The 22,256-nt window shown below is 36.5% G+C and overlaps 1 protein-coding gene across 1 annotated transcript in view; it reads right to left on the bottom strand.

The window, feature by feature from the left end:
* The window catches only part of FREM2 (FRAS1 related extracellular matrix 2), a 134,005-nt gene that overhangs the window by 37,645 nt on the left and 74,104 nt on the right, over positions 1-22,256 (bottom strand). The window contains exons 4-7 of the mRNA XM_065829327.2: positions 20,745-20,975; positions 17,898-18,023; positions 16,722-16,973; positions 1,512-1,661 (exon numbers count right to left, since the gene is read on the bottom strand). Of these exons, the coding sequence (XP_065685399.2) occupies positions 1,512-1,661; positions 16,722-16,973; positions 17,898-18,023; positions 20,745-20,975 (759 nt within the window). The remainder of the gene's footprint in view (positions 1-1,511; positions 1,662-16,721; positions 16,974-17,897; positions 18,024-20,744; positions 20,976-22,256) is intronic.

Here is a 22,256-nt window from a genome sequence, read left to right as displayed (position 1 = left end):
AAAAAGGGAAGGAGAAAAGGCCAGTGAACTGGCTGTAAGGAAGAACTGCAGTTCAGAGGAGTTGTGTAAAATAGAAAGCATTTAATTTGATACAGACAATGCCAGGTGGCATCTGGCACCTCACTGTTAAAGACAGACTGCTCTGAGTCTGGCTTCCTTTTATGTTTTGTTTTATTTTGTGTTACGCAAAACAAGCCAAGCCATAACAAACCAATGAGAAGGAACAAAAAAAATTATACTGACTGAAATATTACACTGTATTCTGGATCCAAAGCATTAGAGGAACCTATGACTTTAGTGTAGGACAGAGTTCAAATGTTTGTTTTTGGGAGGATGATCAGCAGAGCTGTTGAACCAAAGCTTTGGGGGAAATTGTTTCACTGAAATACAGCTTGGAATTCTGTGATTTTGATAAAATTTGGCAAGATTAAAGGCCATTATCAGATGGGCATGGGCTGGAGTCCCTGCTGCTCTGCTCCAGAGCTCAGCCTCTCAGGCAGGATATCAGGACTGGCAGCTCAGTGCAGCAGATCCACTGCTGTGCTCTGTAAGACCAAGAACCGGGTTCATGGCTTCACAGGCAGCCAAACCATGTCAGAGCTTTCAGACTGTGATCAACAGACTGGAGAGCCCAAGAGCTGTGTCATTCCCAGTCCTGAATCCTAGAGGTGCTGGCATAATGAATTAACATTCTTATTGTAAGGAAATATTTATTTTCCCCCCAGAAAAACTTCAATATTCAAGATGAGATAAAGACATCAGTATCATACAAAGCAAGTTCAGAAATATAGTAATCATATATTTTTTTCAGACTTCATAGTGTTCTTTTTAATGAGAAATATGGTGTTTATCTTATATGTTATGTATGATACATACATATATGATGTTTAGATATTCCTGAAATAACACTAAAGTTTTGAAGAACTTTGCCTCACTGAAAATTAGTTGAGAAGATAAACTCTAGTGTCCAGTTACACTCTGGATAGGCAACTAAGGGAGATAATTTTTGTGCTGTGTATATATGATTGTCTTAGTTTTAAACATTGTGGTTTGTGAGAAAAAAAAAAAAATTGAGTCCACTAACGATTTTGCAGAGAAAGGTTCTGTAAAAACATCACAGAACCTCAGAGCTGTCACAATCCTCTTGCTGAACAAGATACTAGATAATAATATCTTACTGTCTACAGTAAAAATGAGAGGAGCAGACTCTGCACGCTGCCAGTGATTATAACTCTGTGCCCAGTGTGCTGTTGAGGGAGCTGCCTTTGTGGGAGAGAGTTCTATATGAATATCTGAAGGCATTTCTCTTAGTGCTGGACTTCACAGTTGCTCCTCCTCTGGTTTCTTTGAGAGAAATTCTGTGCCTACTTAATTTGTTCTAAGAAGAAAGATCTGCTAAGAGCAAAAGACATATAAATTTCATCTTATGTAGTCGACTCTATATCAAGACCAAAAGTACTAGCATTTGTTGTTGAGATGTGTTATGAAAATAGAGCAAAACAATAACTTACCCTCCGCAGTTATTGGTTCAGACTTGCGAGACCTCACTGTGACAGATGCCGCTTTAGACAGATCGGTTCCAGCCCTCCAGACATGCACCTCAACATAGCCAGCACTCTCATCAACGTAGTATTCATCATTTCCAAAGTAGAATGCTGGTTCTGATGAAAGAAGAATAATTTCTGTAAATGTCTCTTTACCTTGCATTAAAGGCAACAAGAGAGAATAAAATCCACATTATACAATGGAGAGCACTTTGCTATTCTTAGTAAGTGAAATAAAGCTTTTTTTTTAAGGTTTAGAATTTTTCTAGGTTTTTTTTTTTTGGCTTCCTTTCAAGTATTGGTTTGTCTATTTGGGGACAGCAATTATAAACCAAATGTGTTATCTCATTAAACTTATTTGAACTGGGTCCTGTTCACAGACCAGAAAATTCCTTGCATTTTTTACTTTGGTGCAAACAGACAAAGGTGAATATAGATAACAAAACCTTAACTTGAATGTTCTCACAGATTCCTGTTGCTAAAACCAGACTGGCACATGATATATAACTAGAGTTGCTGTTGGGAATGTTTTCCAGCTAACTGAAGGGGCAATTATTTAATTTTAATTCCCTTGCATCTAGCATTTAAAACAAAATCAATCTTATTTCATGTAAACTGGAATGTGAATAGTCTTTTATCTTAATATTTAAGTTCCACAGTTTATAAGAAATAAGAGAAAAAAAGCAAAGGAGGTTGTGTTATTCCACTCAACAGACATTTTTTTTAATCCTCCTTTTTTCCTCCCTTCTTCAGTTTTTCTAACCACAGCAATTTCACAAAATAAACAGGCTTAAGAACATAGCCCAGCTTCATCCTGGTTGTCTATCATCTCCTCTTTGCTATCCCTTCCATTCCTTTTTCAAACATAGAAGAGTAAGCACACACAGCCAGTGTCTCCGTTTCCCCACTGTGCAGCCGCAATCATACCTCCCTTCCCCAATGGTTGGGATGTAATTTGAAGACCTACACAAATTCTCTTTATATTTCATCACAATTTTCTTTTGTTGCCTAGGGAGAATATTATAATCACAAGGTTACAATAATCAGAAATGCATTTCAAAATCCCATATAGCATATGGCAAACTCGACAAAGAACATAGCAATTAACCAGTGCTCTATCAGTGGCACTAAGAACACTTCCTATTCATCAAGCATAATAAAAAAAGAAAAAAATCAAAGGAAATGACTGGCAAAGTTTATGGTTCTACAGAGCTCTGCCTACCGTATAGAACAGGTACAATTTACTCAAAGGAACAGACATAAATCCTTTTTAATGGTAAGACCATCATTTCCATGATTCAGCCAAATTTTCTTAACAGTATATGTATGTTGCAAAATCTATGACTTCTATTACAGTGGAACAAATGTTTTGGAATTGAAGAACCTGCTTTCGACTACAAATGAGCTCAATAAAGCCAAATGTTGCGAAGACATTGTGCTATGAAGGTTTAGTAGAGGTTTGTAGGATAACCAGACAAAATATCTACGGTTTTCTGAAGTACTTGAAGACAATCTGACTGACTACACAATTTATGGCAACAATCTCTTCTGTGGTAGACTGCTCATTTCTTTTTATAGAAAGCTCAACAATGTAAAATAGGATTTTAATTAAAACTAACCAGAAGTAATATAAAGTAGTTACTCAGTTATTACTAAGCCAAAATTTTATCTGACAAGGCAGCAGTTCCAAAGCATTCTGAATTGCATACATAAATTGCACAAATTGGCAGTTTTGGATGAAAGCATTTTCTCTTCTGTTTTCAAAGTTCTTCCTATATTTCACAACTGACAAAATAAATTATTAAAAGACAAGTAAACAAACAAAACCCATTAATATTCCACATCACTGAAAACAAATGCAGCTGCCTCTCTACTTATCTGCTAAAACTAAAATCATGGGCTGTGAAAAACTGATGGAATTGAATGTATTTACTGAATACTAGAGAAGATTCATCAACCTGCTTGAGCATTATCAAGGTCATCAACCTTTCCAGAACGAAAGACCTTTCCAGAATGAAAGACAAACTTGGCAAATGCCTAGGTTTGGTAGATGACAAGGCTTTCAGTTCCAATTTAATTTCTTTCATTTGACATTATCTGTATTTAAATGTGTGTTTGTTTGTGTGCACAGACAGACACACACCAGTCTTACTTGCCTACAGGGACTGGCTTATCAGCAGGTGCATTTATTTTGGGGGCTGCGAAGCTCTTATCTGAAACATTTTTAATAGGTGAATAGGACACACTCTCTGGACCTTCTTGTATAACTGCTATTAAGTTTGCTCTGAGTTCTACTTGCAAGGATACTGCAGAATTGGATATTAGATCTGCAAAGTGTGCCATTTCAGACAGACAATGATCTTCTAACATTCTTAAGATGGACAAAGACTTATACAGCCTCTAGAGGCTAAAAATACAGAATGTCTACTAAGACCAAATGGTTACAAGTGTGCCAATAGTCAGATAAAGGTAGTTAAAATATTATCAAATCTAATACATGTAATTTCTTGAATAAGCATTTTTAAAGTTTGGCACACTTTCCCAAGTCTGATCTTGATTTTAGAACCCTGATCTCTCTATACTGAAGTCCTGGTAGTTCTGGAATTAAGAACTGGACTTCGCCCCACCTCATTTTAAGCACTTAAGTGAGAGGTACTCACATTCACAGCCCACTTGCTCTCAGTTTTCAAGGACAAGGACAGGCAGCTCCAGGAGGTTTCCCAGCACAAGGAGCACACAGAGAGATGGAATGGGTCATGCACTGCAGTGAGTAAAATCTGAGGAGATCTGGAAGCACTCCCTTCTACTCACTGACTACACAGGGAACTTAGATGACCTGCCCTAAACTAAATGGAAGATGTAAAACAAAATGTTCTTGGTTTCTTGTAGTTTCATCCTAATGCTTATTTTCTTGCTGCTGAAGAAGTACCCTCAGGTGCTGCTTGTTCCTGTAGTCACAGCCAAACATAAAAATGCCTAAACCCTCAGTTGGCTTCCCTTGTACTCTGGAGTAAGTTTTTCACACTTTTTTAGTCATGTATCTTCAATGAAAGACACATCCTGCATGGTTACCCATCCTAGGAAACAAATCCTTACAAATGTTTTGTAAGTTCATTTCCTGTAAGCTGCGTTAGCAGCTCCCCAGGGAAAGCAGCACAGCCAAGCCACTAACAGGGAACGCATTGTCTCTCTCAGGTCATGGCTGGCAAACACTCTGCTCAATGACTGCAGGCTCACTTACAGCAGGTCTTTAATCTAGTAAATCACTCTGGAGAGAGACCACTGCAAATTTAATGCTTCCTCTTACAGAAATAAGAAGGGTTTTTTAGAGGTTTTTTTTGTTGTTGTTCAGACGAACAGATTTCCCTGGCATGAAGTTACAATAATCAGAGGAGAAAGGTTAGGAGCTTTAGCCCCAGGTTTCTTGGCACAAAATGAAATCTTTGTCTTGCCTTTGCACTTACACAGTCAGGAGTCTATATCTGCTACAGCACTAGTCAGTCATCAAACAGGAAAACTAACACGCTTCTCATGCCGCTAGGAATAGGTCTATCTTTGAATGTGTATCAGGAAATCAATGAGAAAGCATGAAAATACTTATTTCCAAGGAGGCTGTTGTTTTCACAATGATATCTTTACAATCTGCTTTAGAGGGACATGGCAAAAGAGCAGGTTGGTTGGAAGATATGCAAGGTGCCACAATCAGTTTGGGCTGCCAGTGCAAATAATACCTAAGGAAGGATAGTTAGGACAAATACAAAAAAATCAGACTCTTCTGTTCTGACGATGCAATAAGTCTTAATACTAAAGGGATTTTCAGTGATATATTCTTCCAGTGAGAGATACATATATATATTTATGTATTCGCAGGAGGAGAAAAATAATAGAAGAAAACATGACCTGCCACTCTGACATATTTAGATATTGTAACTAGGAGATTCATTAATTACAACTGAACTCATGCTTCTCATGCTTAATCTTTTCTAGTGGTGTTAAACAATTTATTCTTAAAAGCTTTTGCCTTCCTTCTTTCCATGCACAGTACAAAGAAAGGCTATGATATGAACATCATATGTTACCAGAGCTAGCAGAAATCTGTTGTGGTAATGCAGAAGGTGCAAACCAGTGCTTTGTAAGCTTATCATCCTGTTTTGGTACAGTCATGACATGCTAGCGCAATGCTGAGTCTGAAGTAATGAGTCCTGATGGTCGACACAGTTAATTACCTTGGACATAACAACAACTAAACATGGCCAGATTTCCTCTGGACCTGATCTGGCTCATACCCAGACAATGTATATGTCCCTACACAATGCTTACTTGCATTTCAGTATCACAGCTAGCATTAAATGGCTCAGCTGCTGAGTCTGTATTTAACAGAAGAGACTCCGTCCTTCTGAACATGGAGTGAGTTGTAGATAGACCAGTTAAGACCAAGAGTTCCATTAGATTTGGGAAGGAATGGGCATTTACTGTTTAATAGCAGTAAAAGTTAACTTATTTAATCTCTCTCATACATGCATGTTAATAAGAGCAAAAGAAAAGCTTGGAAAAATTGTCCATTACAAAAAAAAAAAAAAAAATATTATGATATTACCAAAGAGGACTTTAACATCTCAAAAATATGTAGCGCCATTCTACAACTATTTACACATACTTGAAGCTATGCAGGCGACTGAGCTTGCATTTAGCACAATGAATTTAATTTACCAAGTCATTTATTTTTGCTGAATGCTATAGAAGCAGGGGTCAGGACTACAGTCAGAGCTGAGTTCTGCAGCAGGTACCTATTGTGCAAATGCCAGTAGAATTTTATTTGATGTGGTCAAAACAGATTACATTTCAAATTAATATGTTTTAATCTTAGCACTTTTCATCTTTTTAGCACTGTTGTCATAACTTCTGCAATCAAAAAATAAATTCGCCTCAGGATCAAAATTACTAGTTGCAGACCAATTGCCACACATTATCTCAAGCAAATAAATGCCCACATTTCCATTTGTCTCAACAGCACATTTCTGTCTAGCAACTTGAAATGATTTTTTAAAGGATCCTACAAACATTATAATAGATAAAAGGACAGACTCAAATTAATGCAAACTTTAGTAAATCCAGTTCTATTTCGGAAGAAAAACACATAATTTTTTTTTCTATAAAGGCAATGCCATACATTGAGTGGACTGATTCATCACTGAATTACTCTAATTTTATGCAACTTGACCCAGTAATTTCAGTAACACAGTATGAACAGAGATCAGTAACTGCTGTGAACAACATTACATGTGAATCACTTTTAATATATTTATGATACATACTAATTTGGTATAGACCTTTACATTGTAACTAACCCTCTATGTTAAAGTGCACCCATTCTTCAGTTTCTCTGCACACAGTACCATCACAAGCAGCAGCTGCCTGGCAGGCCTGGAATGCACATCTAACCTCTCTGCTACATGAGGAAGTAAAACTCAAATGTGAGCCAAGTAGCACAGTAAAGGAAGCAGACTACAGCCCTAGCTGCAAGGCTGGGGGTCGCATTAAGATGGCTACAGTGATATCCCCACCTCTGATCACCTACTCTTCCCTTTTTTTGTCAGTCTCATCCCTCCTGCAAGCACAGCCTGCAGTGTACTTTGCAGGATGAAGAACTGAGCTAATTCTGATTTTGTGTAATCACAGAATCATTTAGGTTGGAAAAGATCTTTAAGATTACAAAGTACGTCAAGCAACAATCACTTGCTGAAACTGTTCCATAATGCAGATAATTGCCTTATTTACCCATGTAAATAAAAATATAAAAACTAATAGCTGAAGAAACAAGTGCTTTGGAAATACATCATCCAAATGTGATGGTATTCCCTGCAGCAACCATCTGACTTTCAGATACCATTTTCCTGCTGGCTAGACCTCCCACAGAGCATGGAACCAACTCAGAATCTTCTACATGTTCTATTTTTAAAAATGATGATTTTTTTTTTTTTTTTTTTAATAAGAGGCCCAGGAAATGGTATCAGTAATAAATTCTCAATGAACAGATGAAGAATCAGGCAGATAAATGGGAAGGCTTGGCAGCAGTTTTTCAATTTACCACATAGAAGGCACCTTACAAGAAGACCAAGTACGAAGGAGCTCACAGTCAGTGATACATGAAATAACAAATGAGGACTCCTAAAACCAGAAATGATAGAAGTTCAGCAGCATTTTAGAAATCAAGCTACATAAAGATAGAGCATATAGCCATTTCTAAGTATGTTTTTCACATTTAAATTGAGTAATTAGTTTACTAGTGGACCTTGCAGAAAAAGCAGTCTGTAGAAAAGGTCTGAGTGTAATAAGAATATTTGCAAAAAACCAGAGGTTTTCTGAGAAGAATATTTTCAAATTTTCTCTTCCAAAGTACGCTTCTCACACCTACACTCATATCAAAAACATAATAAAAAATCACAATAGCTCATTCTATGAACGTTTCTTTATAATACCTCGTAACACCATCCACTTAAATAGTAACTTTGATCTCTAAGATTTTAAAGCCCAAAGTCATACTGATGACAATTATGTTTTCTCCCGAACTGAGATTTCCAATGGTTGGCAAGTAGTAAGACTTTTGAGTAACAAGCATTTTGTTGTTTGGTAATGAAAGCTGACAGGAAGATGGTGAGGAAATTGTGGAGATTAAATAGCAAAGACAGAATTCCTGGACCTTCATAAAAGTAAATGCATGCTGAAAATGGATGAGCTCCTTATACAATGAAAGCCATTAGAGTTTGAGAGAAAGGATATAACAATATTCTAAAGATCAAAATAAAATACAAATTGTGCAATTTCTGAGAGTAATTTTTTTGTGGAATCACAGAATGGTTTGGGTTGGATGGGACTTTTAAAGATCATCTATTTCAACCCCCTGCCACAGGCAGAGACATCTTTCCCTAGGTCAGGTTGCACAAAGGCCAGCCCAACCTGACCTTGAACGCTTCCATTGATGTGGCATCCAAAACTTCTCTGAGCAAGCTGTTCCACTGACTCACCACTCTCCTAATTAAAAAAAAAAAAAAAAGAAAAAAATTCCTTATGTCCAAACTAAATCTACCCTCTTTCAATTTAAAACCATTGCCTCTTGCACTGTCACTACACACCCAGGTAAAAAGTCTCCATCCTTCTTATAAGCCACTTTAATACATTAAAAGGCTGCCGTAAGGTCTCCCTGGAGCCTTCTTGTTTCTAGGCTGAACAATCCCAACTCTCTCAGCCTTTCTTCATATGAGAAGTGTTCCGTTCGTCTGATCATTTTTGTGTCACTCTTCTGGACCCTCTCCAACAGGTGCATGTCTTTCTTGTGCTGAGAAACCCAGAGCTGAACACAGTACTCCAGGTGGGGTCTCACAAGAGCAGAGAAGTGAGGGAGAATCATCTCCCTCAACCTGATGACCACATTTCTTTTCATGCAGCCCAGGAAACAATGGGCTTTGTGGGCTGCAAACTGCACATTGCTGGCTCATCCCTCAGTTTGTACCGATATTAAAGATTGTCCCAACTCAGGTGCAGGACATATCTGTTCTTGTAGGTAGTTATTAAATCTGTTCTTCTGCCTATATGAATATACAGACTTTTCTTGATTGGAGACATCTTGACCATATCACAAGAGAGGCTTAGAAAGACACTGCCCCAAATCTGACTTTAAATTTCTGTACTTTTACTATTCAATCACAATGCCAGCTCTGTTGAGTTTCCTTAACTGAGAGAAAAAAAGTTCTTACAGGTTTTTCTGCTCGGATACAATGAGAATACTGTGAACAATGATCCCACTAAGGTCCGAGAAGAATAGGCAAGAGATCTTCCATGCTCCCATTGCAAGAGCTGATGTTGAGGATTGGAATCAGCAAAGACAACAGAACAGAAGTGATAACAGTCAGACTTATCAGACCTCTAATGACAAAAAATGTGCTCTGCTGTTTGTTAGAAGTTCTTGAATTCTCTCTTTTGGACTTCTGACCCTATTCATGTGGTAGGGAAAAGAGTTGCCTGACAGGCAATAATGTAAGATAATAACTAAGTTAATCCTTTGATGATCTACACATTCAAAAGGAAAATCAATGACATTAAAGCCCAATGGGAGTTAATCCTTTGATGATCTACACATTCAAAAGGAAAATCAATGACATTAAAGCCCAGTGGGGTACACTGGTTACTCTGTTGTTCCTTTGGGTCTTCAAAGACTGATGAGAAAAATGGCAAAGTGTCAGTAGGAGCTTCACAGGAAGCAAGATGATCTGAAGAAACATTATGGAAACTGAATGTGCCAAGATGTCCTACACAACTTGGTTATCCAAATCTTAAACACATAAAGCACTCACTAGGTCATTAAATTTACTCTCTCCAATCACAAGCAACCAAGAACAAATGATTAATTTAGAATGGTTTTCTAGGCATTCATTACATTTTCAGTCTATAATAAATATAAGATCTGTACTACAAAGAACAAAGCCATAAAAAATATAACATCCTACAGGAAGATGGGAGAGAGAAAGATTTTCAATGTACGCTTGAATGAACTGTCATAAAACAGTGGTCTATTAGGCTCTGGAAAACAACATCAGTACATGTAAGCACATAACCTCATTTAACTAATTCTAGATTGAACTGAAAGTATCCATTTCCTACAGTTCATATTATTTTGTACCTTCTGCTTATCAACTTTTTATGTGTTTTGAGTACAAAACTCAAAAGCTGTTTTCACATCAAACTGTAATAATGCACATGTAAGTTAACATTCAAGAACCTGCAGCAGTGACGGCTTAGAGGATATGCTGCTCCACCAGCTGAGTCCTCCCAAAGGACCCATCTGAAATAAATGTAACAAAGGTCTGTCTGGAGGTCATGGTCTGTCCTCCTTACCTATTAAAGGAACCTAGATCATAAGGTTAGACTATACAGCTAAGTGAAGATGGGATTAATCCAGCATCTGTAGTTCATGTGTTTATAATGTGTGAGTGTGCACTTACACACACACACATACAATAAACTGTCAGTAACAGACAATGCTAGAAAAGCAAATCATAAATGCACCTGGTTGCCTTTATAGAACATCCTGCTGTAGAGATATGACATTAATTTATTTCAGTGATAGCAAACAGGGACTTTGCAAAATCTTTAAGGCTATCATCACAAATTAAACATTTTTCACTCTTTTGAACTGGTGATAATAAGAAACTGTAAGTAAAGAAAACCGGGAGTATTACATGTGTCATAAATTGGCTGTCTTCCATTTTTTCTCTTGCCAATCTGGCCACCTGCCACAGCCTAGGGAAAGAGGAGGGGCCACATAGAGATTTTACCTAATGAGAGCACAAAAGAAGTTAAAATCTGCACAGAAGTGCCAAAGGCATCAAGGCCTCAAGCACTGTAAAAATAGAAAAGGGAGAAAGCAGTCAAAGATGGCTATACAAAAGAAAAAATAAAAACTAGTCTGTTATTTTAGTCATCTCCAGAGAATGGTGAGGGCTACTTGGCCAAATCATGACTCCAGTCTGTAACAGAACACTGGATATGCTCTACCTACACTATTCAGGTTGTAACTAAAACTGGACAAATAGACTGGCAGATATTATCTACCAAGATCAACCAACCACTCATTCAGTTTAAGGTTATGAAACACCTATTGTTGAAAAGAAAAAGACATACTGGGTTGCCTGCCTCAGAAGCCAATGGAAATAAGGAAATTCCATATAGCCTTGTGAGATAAGGATGTGCCCCTGACAAATCACATTACTAATAGCATTATTAATTAATCTCTGCTGGAATTTGGCTCAGTATACACACTGAAAGTTAGTTGATACTGTATGCCTACTGGGAGGCTGAATGCAAAGCATATATTTATTTGTAGCATTGCAGAGTCAACTTTCTGCTTCTTTTCAGGTTATTAATAAACATCAATATGGACTTAATTACTCCAAGCAATCTGGACAAGTGCTAGTGACTGCTGATTTCCAGAACATTGTCTAAGGATTTCCAAAGTTTAATTAACTGTAGGGGTAGTGAGAGCAAGTGTTTTAAAGAAACCCTCAGAAGACTGAAAAATGAATCTGTTCTGTTTGACCTCTAACGGTGGCTTTCTGCATTATCATACCATGATCATACCATCATCCAATTTACTCAGCTGTAAAATATTCCCAAATAGTGCTATCCTCTATCATGTGGATGATATGAGTGATTGATTCTGTTGAGTAATCATAAAGAAAATGGTAAGCAAACCTCTGACATAAATCTGAGTCCTTTGCTTTCCCAGCCTTGATGTAGAAATGCCAAGGAGAAGTCTGAACGGCTGCTTGCCCATCTAATGTGAATGAAGTGCAACAAATTTATTTAATGTACTTCCTGCTGTAAACAGCATGAAGCTTCAACAATTCCACCACAGCAAGATGACTGTTTGTCAGCCTGGCTGTAAGGCTGTGTGCTCTCATGGCAACACTAAATACAGTAGCATGGAATTAAAATCACAAGGAAAGACAGTCACTCAAAAAAAATTGAAGAATACAAAATAATTGTAAGCATTCTCCTGTTAGCTGTAAACTTCCAGCTCTGCATTCATCACTCCCCTTCTCTGCTGGTTTCCAAATGTGATTACAAACCATGATTAAACTAGGTGACTAAAATTTGCTCACAATACAGAACAGAATAAGTAAGAAAGAGTCTAAATCAGCAGCCTGACAATCAAAACATTTGACTATGGAGAGCAGAGCTTTGACTGCATGCTGTGTTGCAAGGACTAAAGCATTTTGTATCAGACTTGTTGCACAAGCAAGGCTGTTAGTGTTGGAACCAAATTACAGGCTCCTCGTTACCAGAAGGATACTAACAAATTGTTTGATAGCATTTTTTCTCTATATATGTGAAATTATTTCAGAGTCACAGCTTCACTTGGAAAACCAGAGAGTGCTTCCAGGCTGATCTTGCTTAGTTGCCAAGTGCCTGGGGATTAAGGCTTTTCCATGGAAAACTGGGTTGTGAGACTAAACTCCAGGACTCCTCTCTCCAAGAGGAATGACAAGTTCAAAGCAACCTTATCTTCCTTTTCCTAGATGCATAATATTGATGTATTATGTAAAGTGCCTCCAGCTTTATGCTGAACTCTGTGCTCCCCATGCAGGATAGGTATGTCCTGAGCCCATCAAGTGGCCTCAGTTTTTTCATTGATTTCTGTTCATCTCCTAAATCCTTCAGAGGCATGAAGAAAAAGTAGTTCAGCCTATCAGTTCTGGCTAGATTTAGTCACACAAGTTCACATTTGTACAAAAAATAGCTGAACTTTTTGTTGGATTTTGGATTTTATCTCAAACTCTAAATACCTATTGAAATGCACTCCTATTGAAACGCTCTTCAGCATTCTTTTTTTTTTTTTTAATTTTTATTTAGGTTTCCACTAGATTAATTTAGATTTGTCTTTAGAAATTATAATTGTTTTATGAAGCAGGAACTGCTATGTATCTCTTTGTTGTTTAATGGTATTTCATAGTTTTAATACAGAATTAGAAAGAATTCCTTCTTTCATGCCCAGTAGCAGTTATGACCTTGGGATGAACGGCAGATTAAATTCTAAGGGTACGCTTTATACATATTGTCAGAAATCCAGGCATTCAGATGCACAAGATACACATGATAACTGATTCTAACAGTTTAGATACTTCTCCTAGAATGGGATAGTTCCTGGGAGTCCATGTCTCTCTTCATTAGCTATAGAATGATCCTGGTATAACCTGTTTGAATGAGATGTCTACAAGTATAGATGGCTAGTATCAAGTAAGATGACTGCCACCTCAAAAGTGGATCATTTGCATAGTTCTTTCCATTGCATGCTTTTCTTCCAGTGGTTCATGGTTAGTAATTAAGACCTCTGACTCAAACTGATCCATGTTTTTATTTTGTACTGCTTAAGCTGTAGTGAATCCAAGGTTACCACGCACATCTTACTTTGTTGTGTATTCCATTAGCTCAGTCTTTTTTGCGTCCATCTCCAACTTCAGGACCTATCAGGAAAAGTCCCTTCTAAGGCAAGAAACATTCCAACAGCAGCACCATTTTTATAATCACCTTTCTCAGTATATAAATATCCATGCATGTTCTACATACTATAATTTTTTTCAGGTTTTGCTTTGGCAGCACTGCACAACTGTATAATCCCCAATTAAAATATCCAGTTGCCAGGAATTCCTTTAATATACTCTGGTTCACTAAAAAATTGAGTACACCTCTTTTACTTTTTGTTTATTGTCATGACTGAATAGCAACTCAGCTATTTTAGTTAGACCCTAGGGGCCTTCTCTAGAAATAAAAGAAGAAAAGACTTTGATGATAGGTACTGAAGGTAAATGTTTCCTAATTAACTCTCATTGAATGCCAGAGGAGATAAGGTAGTATTGCTAGTGCTGACTTGACTTCCATAGGAAAGATCTCATGTAGTATTATTAAACTTTGACCTTTGCTGTTTGCATCTTTTGACCTGAAGAAGTCAATGCATAATGTTAATTCAGTCACAGTATTTGGCGAAATAGCAACTCTGACATTTGTCCAAAGAAACTTTGTCAAGTTTGTTTAAACAAACAATGACAAAAAAAGTATCAGCAGATGTGAAGTAAACAGACTGAAGTAGACTACAGAATTTATGAATTTATTACTATAGCTCATAGACTATTATACATGTACTAAAGCTTTTACCCACCTTTTTCTTAGAAATTTTCTAAAATTAAGTTTGCTTGTTAAAAGCTAGAAGAAAATGCTTTTTAAGTTCACATAGCATACTGGTTTAACTTATTAAAATTAATTTTGTGCACTGCAAATAATAATAACCAATACTGCTTAAAATCCCTTGCTTATTTATGTAGAATTTCAATTGTGGTGGCCAGGGTGTTAAATTGGTCACATATTACATAAATATGTGCATATATAGACAGTCAGAAACAAGCATATATATATGCATGGATGAATGAATACATAAATACATATATAAGGTATAATTTATAATTTACTGACTACATAGTTTGTACTCTGCTTTGTATAAAATAGGCAGCACAACAGATCACAGGTGAAACAAAATGCATGTAGACTTTTCTGTTGCCATGCATTATGTTTTGTGCAAACTGAAAACATAAGGCTGTGGTAGAAAACTTTACTGGTAAGTAAATTGTCAGTAACGTTTTGAATGCTCTGGATTTTTTTGTGGTAGCACATTCACTGATACAGAAAGAAAAAAAAAAGGAACTCTGTTACAAATATGTCATATGCAACATTTTGGGAACAATAAGACAAGTGAATGTCCATAAAAAATGATGGAAATCTGCCTTTCAAAGCCCCTTTATTTGTTAATATCTGAAATATTGTTTACGCTTACCAGGAAATGTTGATGTTTCAATTGCCACATAATGAAAACGTTCTACTTGAATTTTCCAAACATTTCTCCATACCACCTTTTAATAAACCCCATTATTCATATTTGCTAAATAATGCTAAATAAACCCTGTTTAAAAATTTGTAGCATTAAGGTAAGTTGTGTTCATAAATGCAGGAAATGTATAAGCCTATGAATGACAATATCTTCTTTTAAATGATAAAAAAATCTATAAAAACGCATCCTCCCAGGTAGTGAGGTTCCCACTGAAGCTAGATGCTCTAATATGAGCTCATCTCTATTTTTTGTAATCTCTTGCAGAAACATTGTCTCCACCCCAAACTTTCCACACACATTTTAAGTGGTCAGAACATCTCCAAAGCTGGGTAATCAGATTTTTCATGGATATATTTTTTAAAGCTAGTCTCTCAATATTCTATGCCCTGCTATCTACAAATTGTAAAGTTCATGAAGTCATCAAAATGGTTCAATAAATCAAACTGTACTGTTGTAAAAAACCTATTGAATTAAATCTGTATTTGCTATCACAGCAGAGTCAGATAAATATAATTCTATTTCATCTCGCATTCGATATACGATCTGTTACTTTACAAGAAGTGTAATTTCAAAACTGTTGTATTCATTAATGTTATACGATTACTCAAATGCTTCACAGAGAAAACAAAGTCATCTCTGTCATAGGATTACACATGAGAAATTTCAGGCAGACTGAGTATTTGCAATGAAATCAGATGGGTGTCAACTTCCTGCCTTTAAGAGCTGCCCTTTATATCAGTAACTAGGGAGAAATCACTGTGCTGATAATAAAAATCTAACTTGGCATCAGATTTTCAGAGAGTACTGCACTATATAATTTCTCACATTAGGAAATATGACAGTTTCACAATAGATGGTTTATGGCCTCATAGAGAGGACTAAAATAGCTTATCAGTATTCTTTCCACAGAATTTACAGTTGAGGTGTCGGCCTCCAAACTTCATGCATAAATGAGGGCAATTGTGCCAGGAAAATTTTTTGCTACCACGCCTAGCAAGAGTTGCCACACCAATGCTAGGGACACTGAAATAGAGGCCTGAGGTTGTATTAATATTTGCATGTATTTTACAAAGCAGTTGGTAATACAGTGTGCTGATTCTACTCTTCCTTAGTCACGGACCTCTCTCTAATCACCAGCAGAAATGTCCCTTTCAACATGATATATCAAGGCTACGGGCCATCTGGACAAAGGACATTATTCTGTTAGCACTTTACTGGTGGGACTTCTAAAGCAACATGACTGTCTTTTGATCATCTGCTTTACTAAAAAGACACAGGATGCATACACAGAAACCTCTAGGCAGAAATTTGAATGCCGCATCTAATCAGAAAGAATCTAATTGCCTTTTAGCAGATGCTAATGGAGGCCATCAGGGCCTCCAACATGGTCTTTTGGAGCATAATGCAATGGGCCTGAAGGTTTTGTGGCCACAACCTCGGAATCGCACATGTAGGGTGACATTTTGGATTTCATTTGTTACTGTGATAGAATGGAAAGGTGCATCTTGTCCGTTCCAATTGGCTCATGTGATTTTCTCAAACGGTAAAATATGAATACTAAACTCTTTAGAAAACCCACATAGCTTTCCAAAAGTATTTTCATATCTCAAGATGGAAGCGGCATGTGTTTTAACCACCAGGAGAAAGTGAAAAATCCAGCTTCTACGTGCTGATTTCAGTGTGATGCTACTTGTAGTTTCTGTCCTGGACTGGGAATATCGCTTTATTAAATGATGTCTTACCATCATCCCTGTCAGGTACAATGGTAATTCGAGTGCTTGGGAATTCTGCACCAATTCTTCCACCCATTGGCATGCTCAGCAAAACATCAAAGGTCTCAGCCTCTTCATATAAGGAATCGTCTATGATGACTATCCGACACATTTTTTCTCGTTCGTCTTTGTCAAAACGTAGAATACTGTTGTGATCCTCAGGTCTGGATATGTAGTCAGAGTAAGAAAGCACAGAGGTTGGGGCAGTGCCAGATGCTGTTCCTGTGGCATGAAAGCAAAACAGTCACTATACATATAATGGTTATAATGATCCCCTCACAGAGGCTGAATTTTAGTTTCATTACCTTTTAATTTCTATTTACTTTTAGGTGATAAGATGGGCTGAAACCTCTGACCAGGCTACATTTTTGAGGTCCCTGGATAAACTGCTTCTTCTACATAATGCAATGCAAGCATATTGCTCCTCAAATTAATTTGCAGTTTTTCAGTCAGAGTGAATATTGTACTCTATCACAGGAAACACAGATTGACAAAGGAGACCCTGTGAGAACTACAGTTTAACTCCTTTAATAAAGTTTATCAGTTGAAGATATCAGTGTACCATAAATTACCTATAAACTGATAGAATTTGATGAAAAAAAAAAATTTATTCCAGATCACCTCACCAAAAATGCTGCTTCATTTCTCCAGATGAAAATTAACAATAAAAGCACAGGTGTGGAGACCACATGCTCTGTGCAGACATAATCAATAGGAGATTGACAGATAGAGGAAGGAGAAAGATGACAATTAAGCAATATTATTTTATACCAGTTTTTTCAAGATACAAACAAGTAAAGGATATCCTGGGCAATCACTGCAGTACTTTTGTTCTGATCACTTTCAGATATAAGGGGCTGCATATAAAAATCTTGCATAAAGACAAACAACACAGATCCTCTTCAACTCCTAACAAATAGCAGAAATTTGGAACATGATAATTTTTCTGTTGAATTCAACAATACTCTAAGATAGATTGCAAAGATGAATATATTTCCAGTTGAGACTGAAGATCTTTAGATGAAAAACTAATTAACAGAGTTATAAGCAATTTTATTGTACAGTAGATGGAACAATTATTTTTGTTCTTCTGTCTCTTTTCTAGTTTTGCCTTTTTTTTTTTTTTTCCGTAGCGGATTCTGTTACCTTGTTGTGTGTAGCAGATAACCATCAGTTCCTGGCTCACATCTCCACTTCTTCTGACTGGAATAAATAATTCACCTACATCTTCTTCAATAGTATAGGTTGACTGAGGAATAAAGACAGTTGATTCTGCGAAGAACAGACATATTTGTTTATGTAGATTTATGGCCTCATAAAGTGACCTGTAAAATAGCTAGGAGCATTTTAGCATATTCTAAAGTGCAATGAATAACTCACATTTATCAGTAATGACACTAAATTTTAAGAAAAAACTTGGAGGGTGAGAGAAGTAGGGTTTCTTAGTCTTTCAGAAAGAGAAAATAAGATTAGATCATTAGGTTTCAATTGATAAGTCCTTACTAAGTAGTCTCTAATGTGACCAGTTTACTTATTTAGTGTTAATGGTGCAATAGAGGGTTTGGAGAATTTGACCACAAAGTCTATATTTTTATTATTTCCATAGTATTTCATTATTAACTATAAATCACAGAAGTATCGATAGCATAGCTCACAAACAGGCAGTGGTTCTGAAAGGCCATTCTTCTACTTTCTGCATCAAGATAACCATGAAAATCATTTGGCATTGAGGATGTAAGGCTGAGTTCTTGCTATCTCACTCTGACTTGGAGACCTGATGTGAGTTGGCTACATGTCTGCACTCCTGTTTTACCCTAAGGAGACCTACCCAATACAGGCAGTGGAGTCTGGAGAGCAACCTCATCCTAAAATACATCAGACCAAATAATGTCAGATCCGTTTTTCAGGGAAACAAACAAACAAACAAAACCCACACTAAAAAGCATTTAAAACCCCTTCATTATTTTATACTAATACAAACAGATTGCTGAGTTTTATATTCTTACTGGGATTCAAGATCAATTTTATTCTTGTTCCCTCAAACACTTCAGAACAAAACGTGGTTATGCATATAATTATAAAGCAACTTTACAGTTGCATTAATATGACTGTAATCCAAACACAATATAATTCTGTATCATATCAAATCAAGTGGTATCAGCCGACTGCACAAAGCAATTTTTTTCATTATTTCAGAGTACTTTGGCAAACAATGTTCTGAAAATTTTCATGTGACCTCTTTGATAACATGTTCCATGTTTCATTTCTCCAACAGGAAAATACTACTAGCATGACTTAAGGTCAAAAACCTGCCTTAAAAATGCTGTAATTCAGGTTTGATAAGATCTTAGACACTTCCATTATTCCAGCAAGTCAAAAATTCAATGTGAAAAACACTAAATCCCTATTTTTATTTTTTTTTTAAGTAAAACAGAAGGTAACACTAGAAAAAATCCTTTTATTTCCCCCTTTAGAATTAACTTGACAAAATGAAAAACTCTATCCTTAAAAAAGAAAAAAAAAAAAGAAAAAAAAAAGAGGAAGTCTGTTCTGTTTCGTGTCTCTCTCATAATTATCCAACTAGGAGTAAAATGACACTATAAAAGCTTAAAAAACCTTAGGAACAACATAAATGCCCAGAGGAGAATAATCTACATCATCTCAGCTAGTATAAGAAAACACATCTTTATGCAATCTCTTTTTGGAATAAAACATTAATTGATGACCCATACATCAAGGGGCTGGTACAGCTTTCCAAACAAGCACACTATTTTGGTTCTAAGACTATGCCATTGAAATAAATGAATTATAAAATCATTTTAATTGGAAGCAGAGTAAAGCTCCTATTCAGTTATAATCTGAGCTTTAAAAGATAGTTAGGAAACTCAGTCCTACCCTTCAAAGGTTTTTCTATATTTTTTCATGTACATATTCCTTGATTGTGCATTTGATTTTCTCCTATGCAAGTTCACTTCATGCATAACTACTACAAATTCTCTGAGACTGTAAAAATTTTTATGTTAATATCAGAAACAGAAAAAAACATGGTTGGCAATAAGAATACTAAAATGATTATCTTGAGTTGTGCTATCTCACTAAGCATAGAAAAGACAGAGATTTAACACCTTTTCAGGTAATTTCTCTGTCTCATACATACTACTTTTTAAGTTAAGTACTATTTTTCTCACTGTCTAAATCAGATAACCTCTGATTTAACTTGCATTTGCAACTAGGAACTAAGAAATCTCTGACAGTTTTCCTGCACAATATTCTTCAAATGTTAATTAGGAAAGACTATACTAAACAAGCTGTTACAGTCACCAAGTGACTGAAAGATTTCTAAACAGTTTTGTGTGACTGTGGCCCATGGGTTCAAGCATTTGGAGGTAGCTGAAAAGCAAAGCAACAAGAGGACATTCTACTTTTTTTTTTTACAGCTTCTTTCTTCATTTACATTTGATGGTAATTTTATTTGTTCTTGACACAGCTTGTGCTGTACTTGGTCTAGTGAACTTTACCCTTACTGAGCTTCTCAGCTTGATATTAGAGACTAACTGATGCAACCGGCCTGTGCCAAGAGCCAAACTTGTTGGGATCAACAAACCTGGACTTTCCTTTCCCACATGAATTATCATGGCAGAGTAAATCAAGTCAGTCTCCAGCCACCTGTGCAGATACTCTCTGTTTGCAAAACACATTGAACCAAAAACCTATTATATCTAAAATAAAAACAAAACGAAACTAATAAAAAACCCTAGAAATAATGTCATAGGAAAAATGCAGCTATTTCATCAAAGAATGCTACCTTAGTTATGTATTCTTGAATCACCTAAAGTGATAGAGGACAAATGGCTACCCAGTACCCAAGTCTGCCTTCAGAAATATTCTGAGTAAAAGCAAGCTTTACTACCACTGTTACTCCTAGCATTTGCCCTCCAGTTTATCTTTTGGTATAAGAACATATTGGCAGTACAGTTCTGGAAAAGTTCTTACCATCTCCTGGGTCTACAATTTCCACCGTGGATACATCAGGAAATTCCAGAACTGCCATGACGGGCTCAGAAAGAACAATTTGAAAGGACTCAGACTGTTCATGTTCACCATCACTCAAAATCCGTACTCGCCAGGTAGCTAAAGTTTGGCCGGGATTAAACTGCACCTGCTTCTGGGCTTTTCCTTTGAAATCTTTGTCTTTCTTGGCAGTACCATCTTTGGTGCTAATACCTGCCAGAATCAGAAATTTAGATCATTAGAAACATCACTGGTAACTTTTCTCTTATTATGCCATCTTTAAAAAAAAAAAAAAGTTTTAGAAAAATAGACTTTTCACAACTTGAGAGACTTCAAGCCAACTCTGTTACTTGTGATCAGTTTTATATTGGTGTCTCATACCAAGGTGGAAGCACATCAATTAACATTATGAAAGGCAGTTTAGAAAGAATTAGTCAAAGAAAACCCAACTACTAGAAGAAGAGTACATTCTTGGAGGTTACAGTCAAGTTTCCATTTCTCCATATTTCAACTGTGGATGCCCAAAAGGACCAACAGATTTTCCACTCCCCCCTTAAACATTCTTGGTTTTCTTCTGTTCCAGAACATCTAAATAACATGCTTCCTGAAACACTCAAAAATATTAATTTCTCTTAGAAAAGGCAAGAACACACCTGGAAAGTTCAGCCTTCAAGCGGAAAGTGAAGGAAAACACAAAGACACAAAGGGGTAAAACTTACAGAATAAAGATGAAAGAAGATGTAAAATTGGAAACACTGTGGTCATTCCCACTACAATAAGCATTTTAAAAAATTATCATTCTCCTATTTCAGTGTTTGTATACTGACAATCATTAAACTCAAATTGAAACTGCAAAGCCAAGGGATAAAATCCAACACAGCTAACTCCACTGAGACAGCACAGACGTTACAGCCTCAGCCCCAGGCTGCTCTAAAAGGGCTTTTCATTGGCATTTCCTTTGCAGTTTAAGACTGTCTGGCAGGCCCTCATGGAAATCAGACAGTCCTCCAGAACTACCTCCAACTCATGCATTTGGCCTCTGAACCCCATAGTATCATGCAAATCTTAGAGGTCTTTCTCAAATTTTCAGAAAAAACTTACAACTTCTCTATTCTTTGCCTGTTTCTTTCAACTGTTTCATTTAATGTATTAAAACACATCACCTTTTCCTACCAACCTTGCCTTTTTTGCTTCCTGCTTGTGCCTCCTCTGAAGTCATAGCCAATATTTTACATAACTTCCATAATTCTTCAGCCCCTTTGGCATTGCACATGGACCAGAAAGGCCAGTAAGCATCTTAATCAATATCTTTTATGTTCTTTCTTACTCTACAATTCCATTTTGCAGGATTAAGGTAGTCAGAAGCAAGTTATTAAACTGCTTTGCTGAATTTTGAGCAAGCTCAATTCAGAAACAACTTATATCCATAGGTAGAAAATTTTGTAAACACTCTATCTAAAGGATCAGAAGTCAAATAAGCATCTGTTATTCAGT

The sequence above is a fragment of the Patagioenas fasciata genome, chromosome 1 (assembly GCF_037038585.1).
Source record: "Patagioenas fasciata isolate bPatFas1 chromosome 1, bPatFas1.hap1, whole genome shotgun sequence".
Classification (NCBI taxonomy): domain Eukaryota; kingdom Metazoa; phylum Chordata; class Aves; order Columbiformes; family Columbidae; genus Patagioenas; species Patagioenas fasciata.
This window is presented reverse-complemented; position numbering and strand designations above follow the sequence as displayed.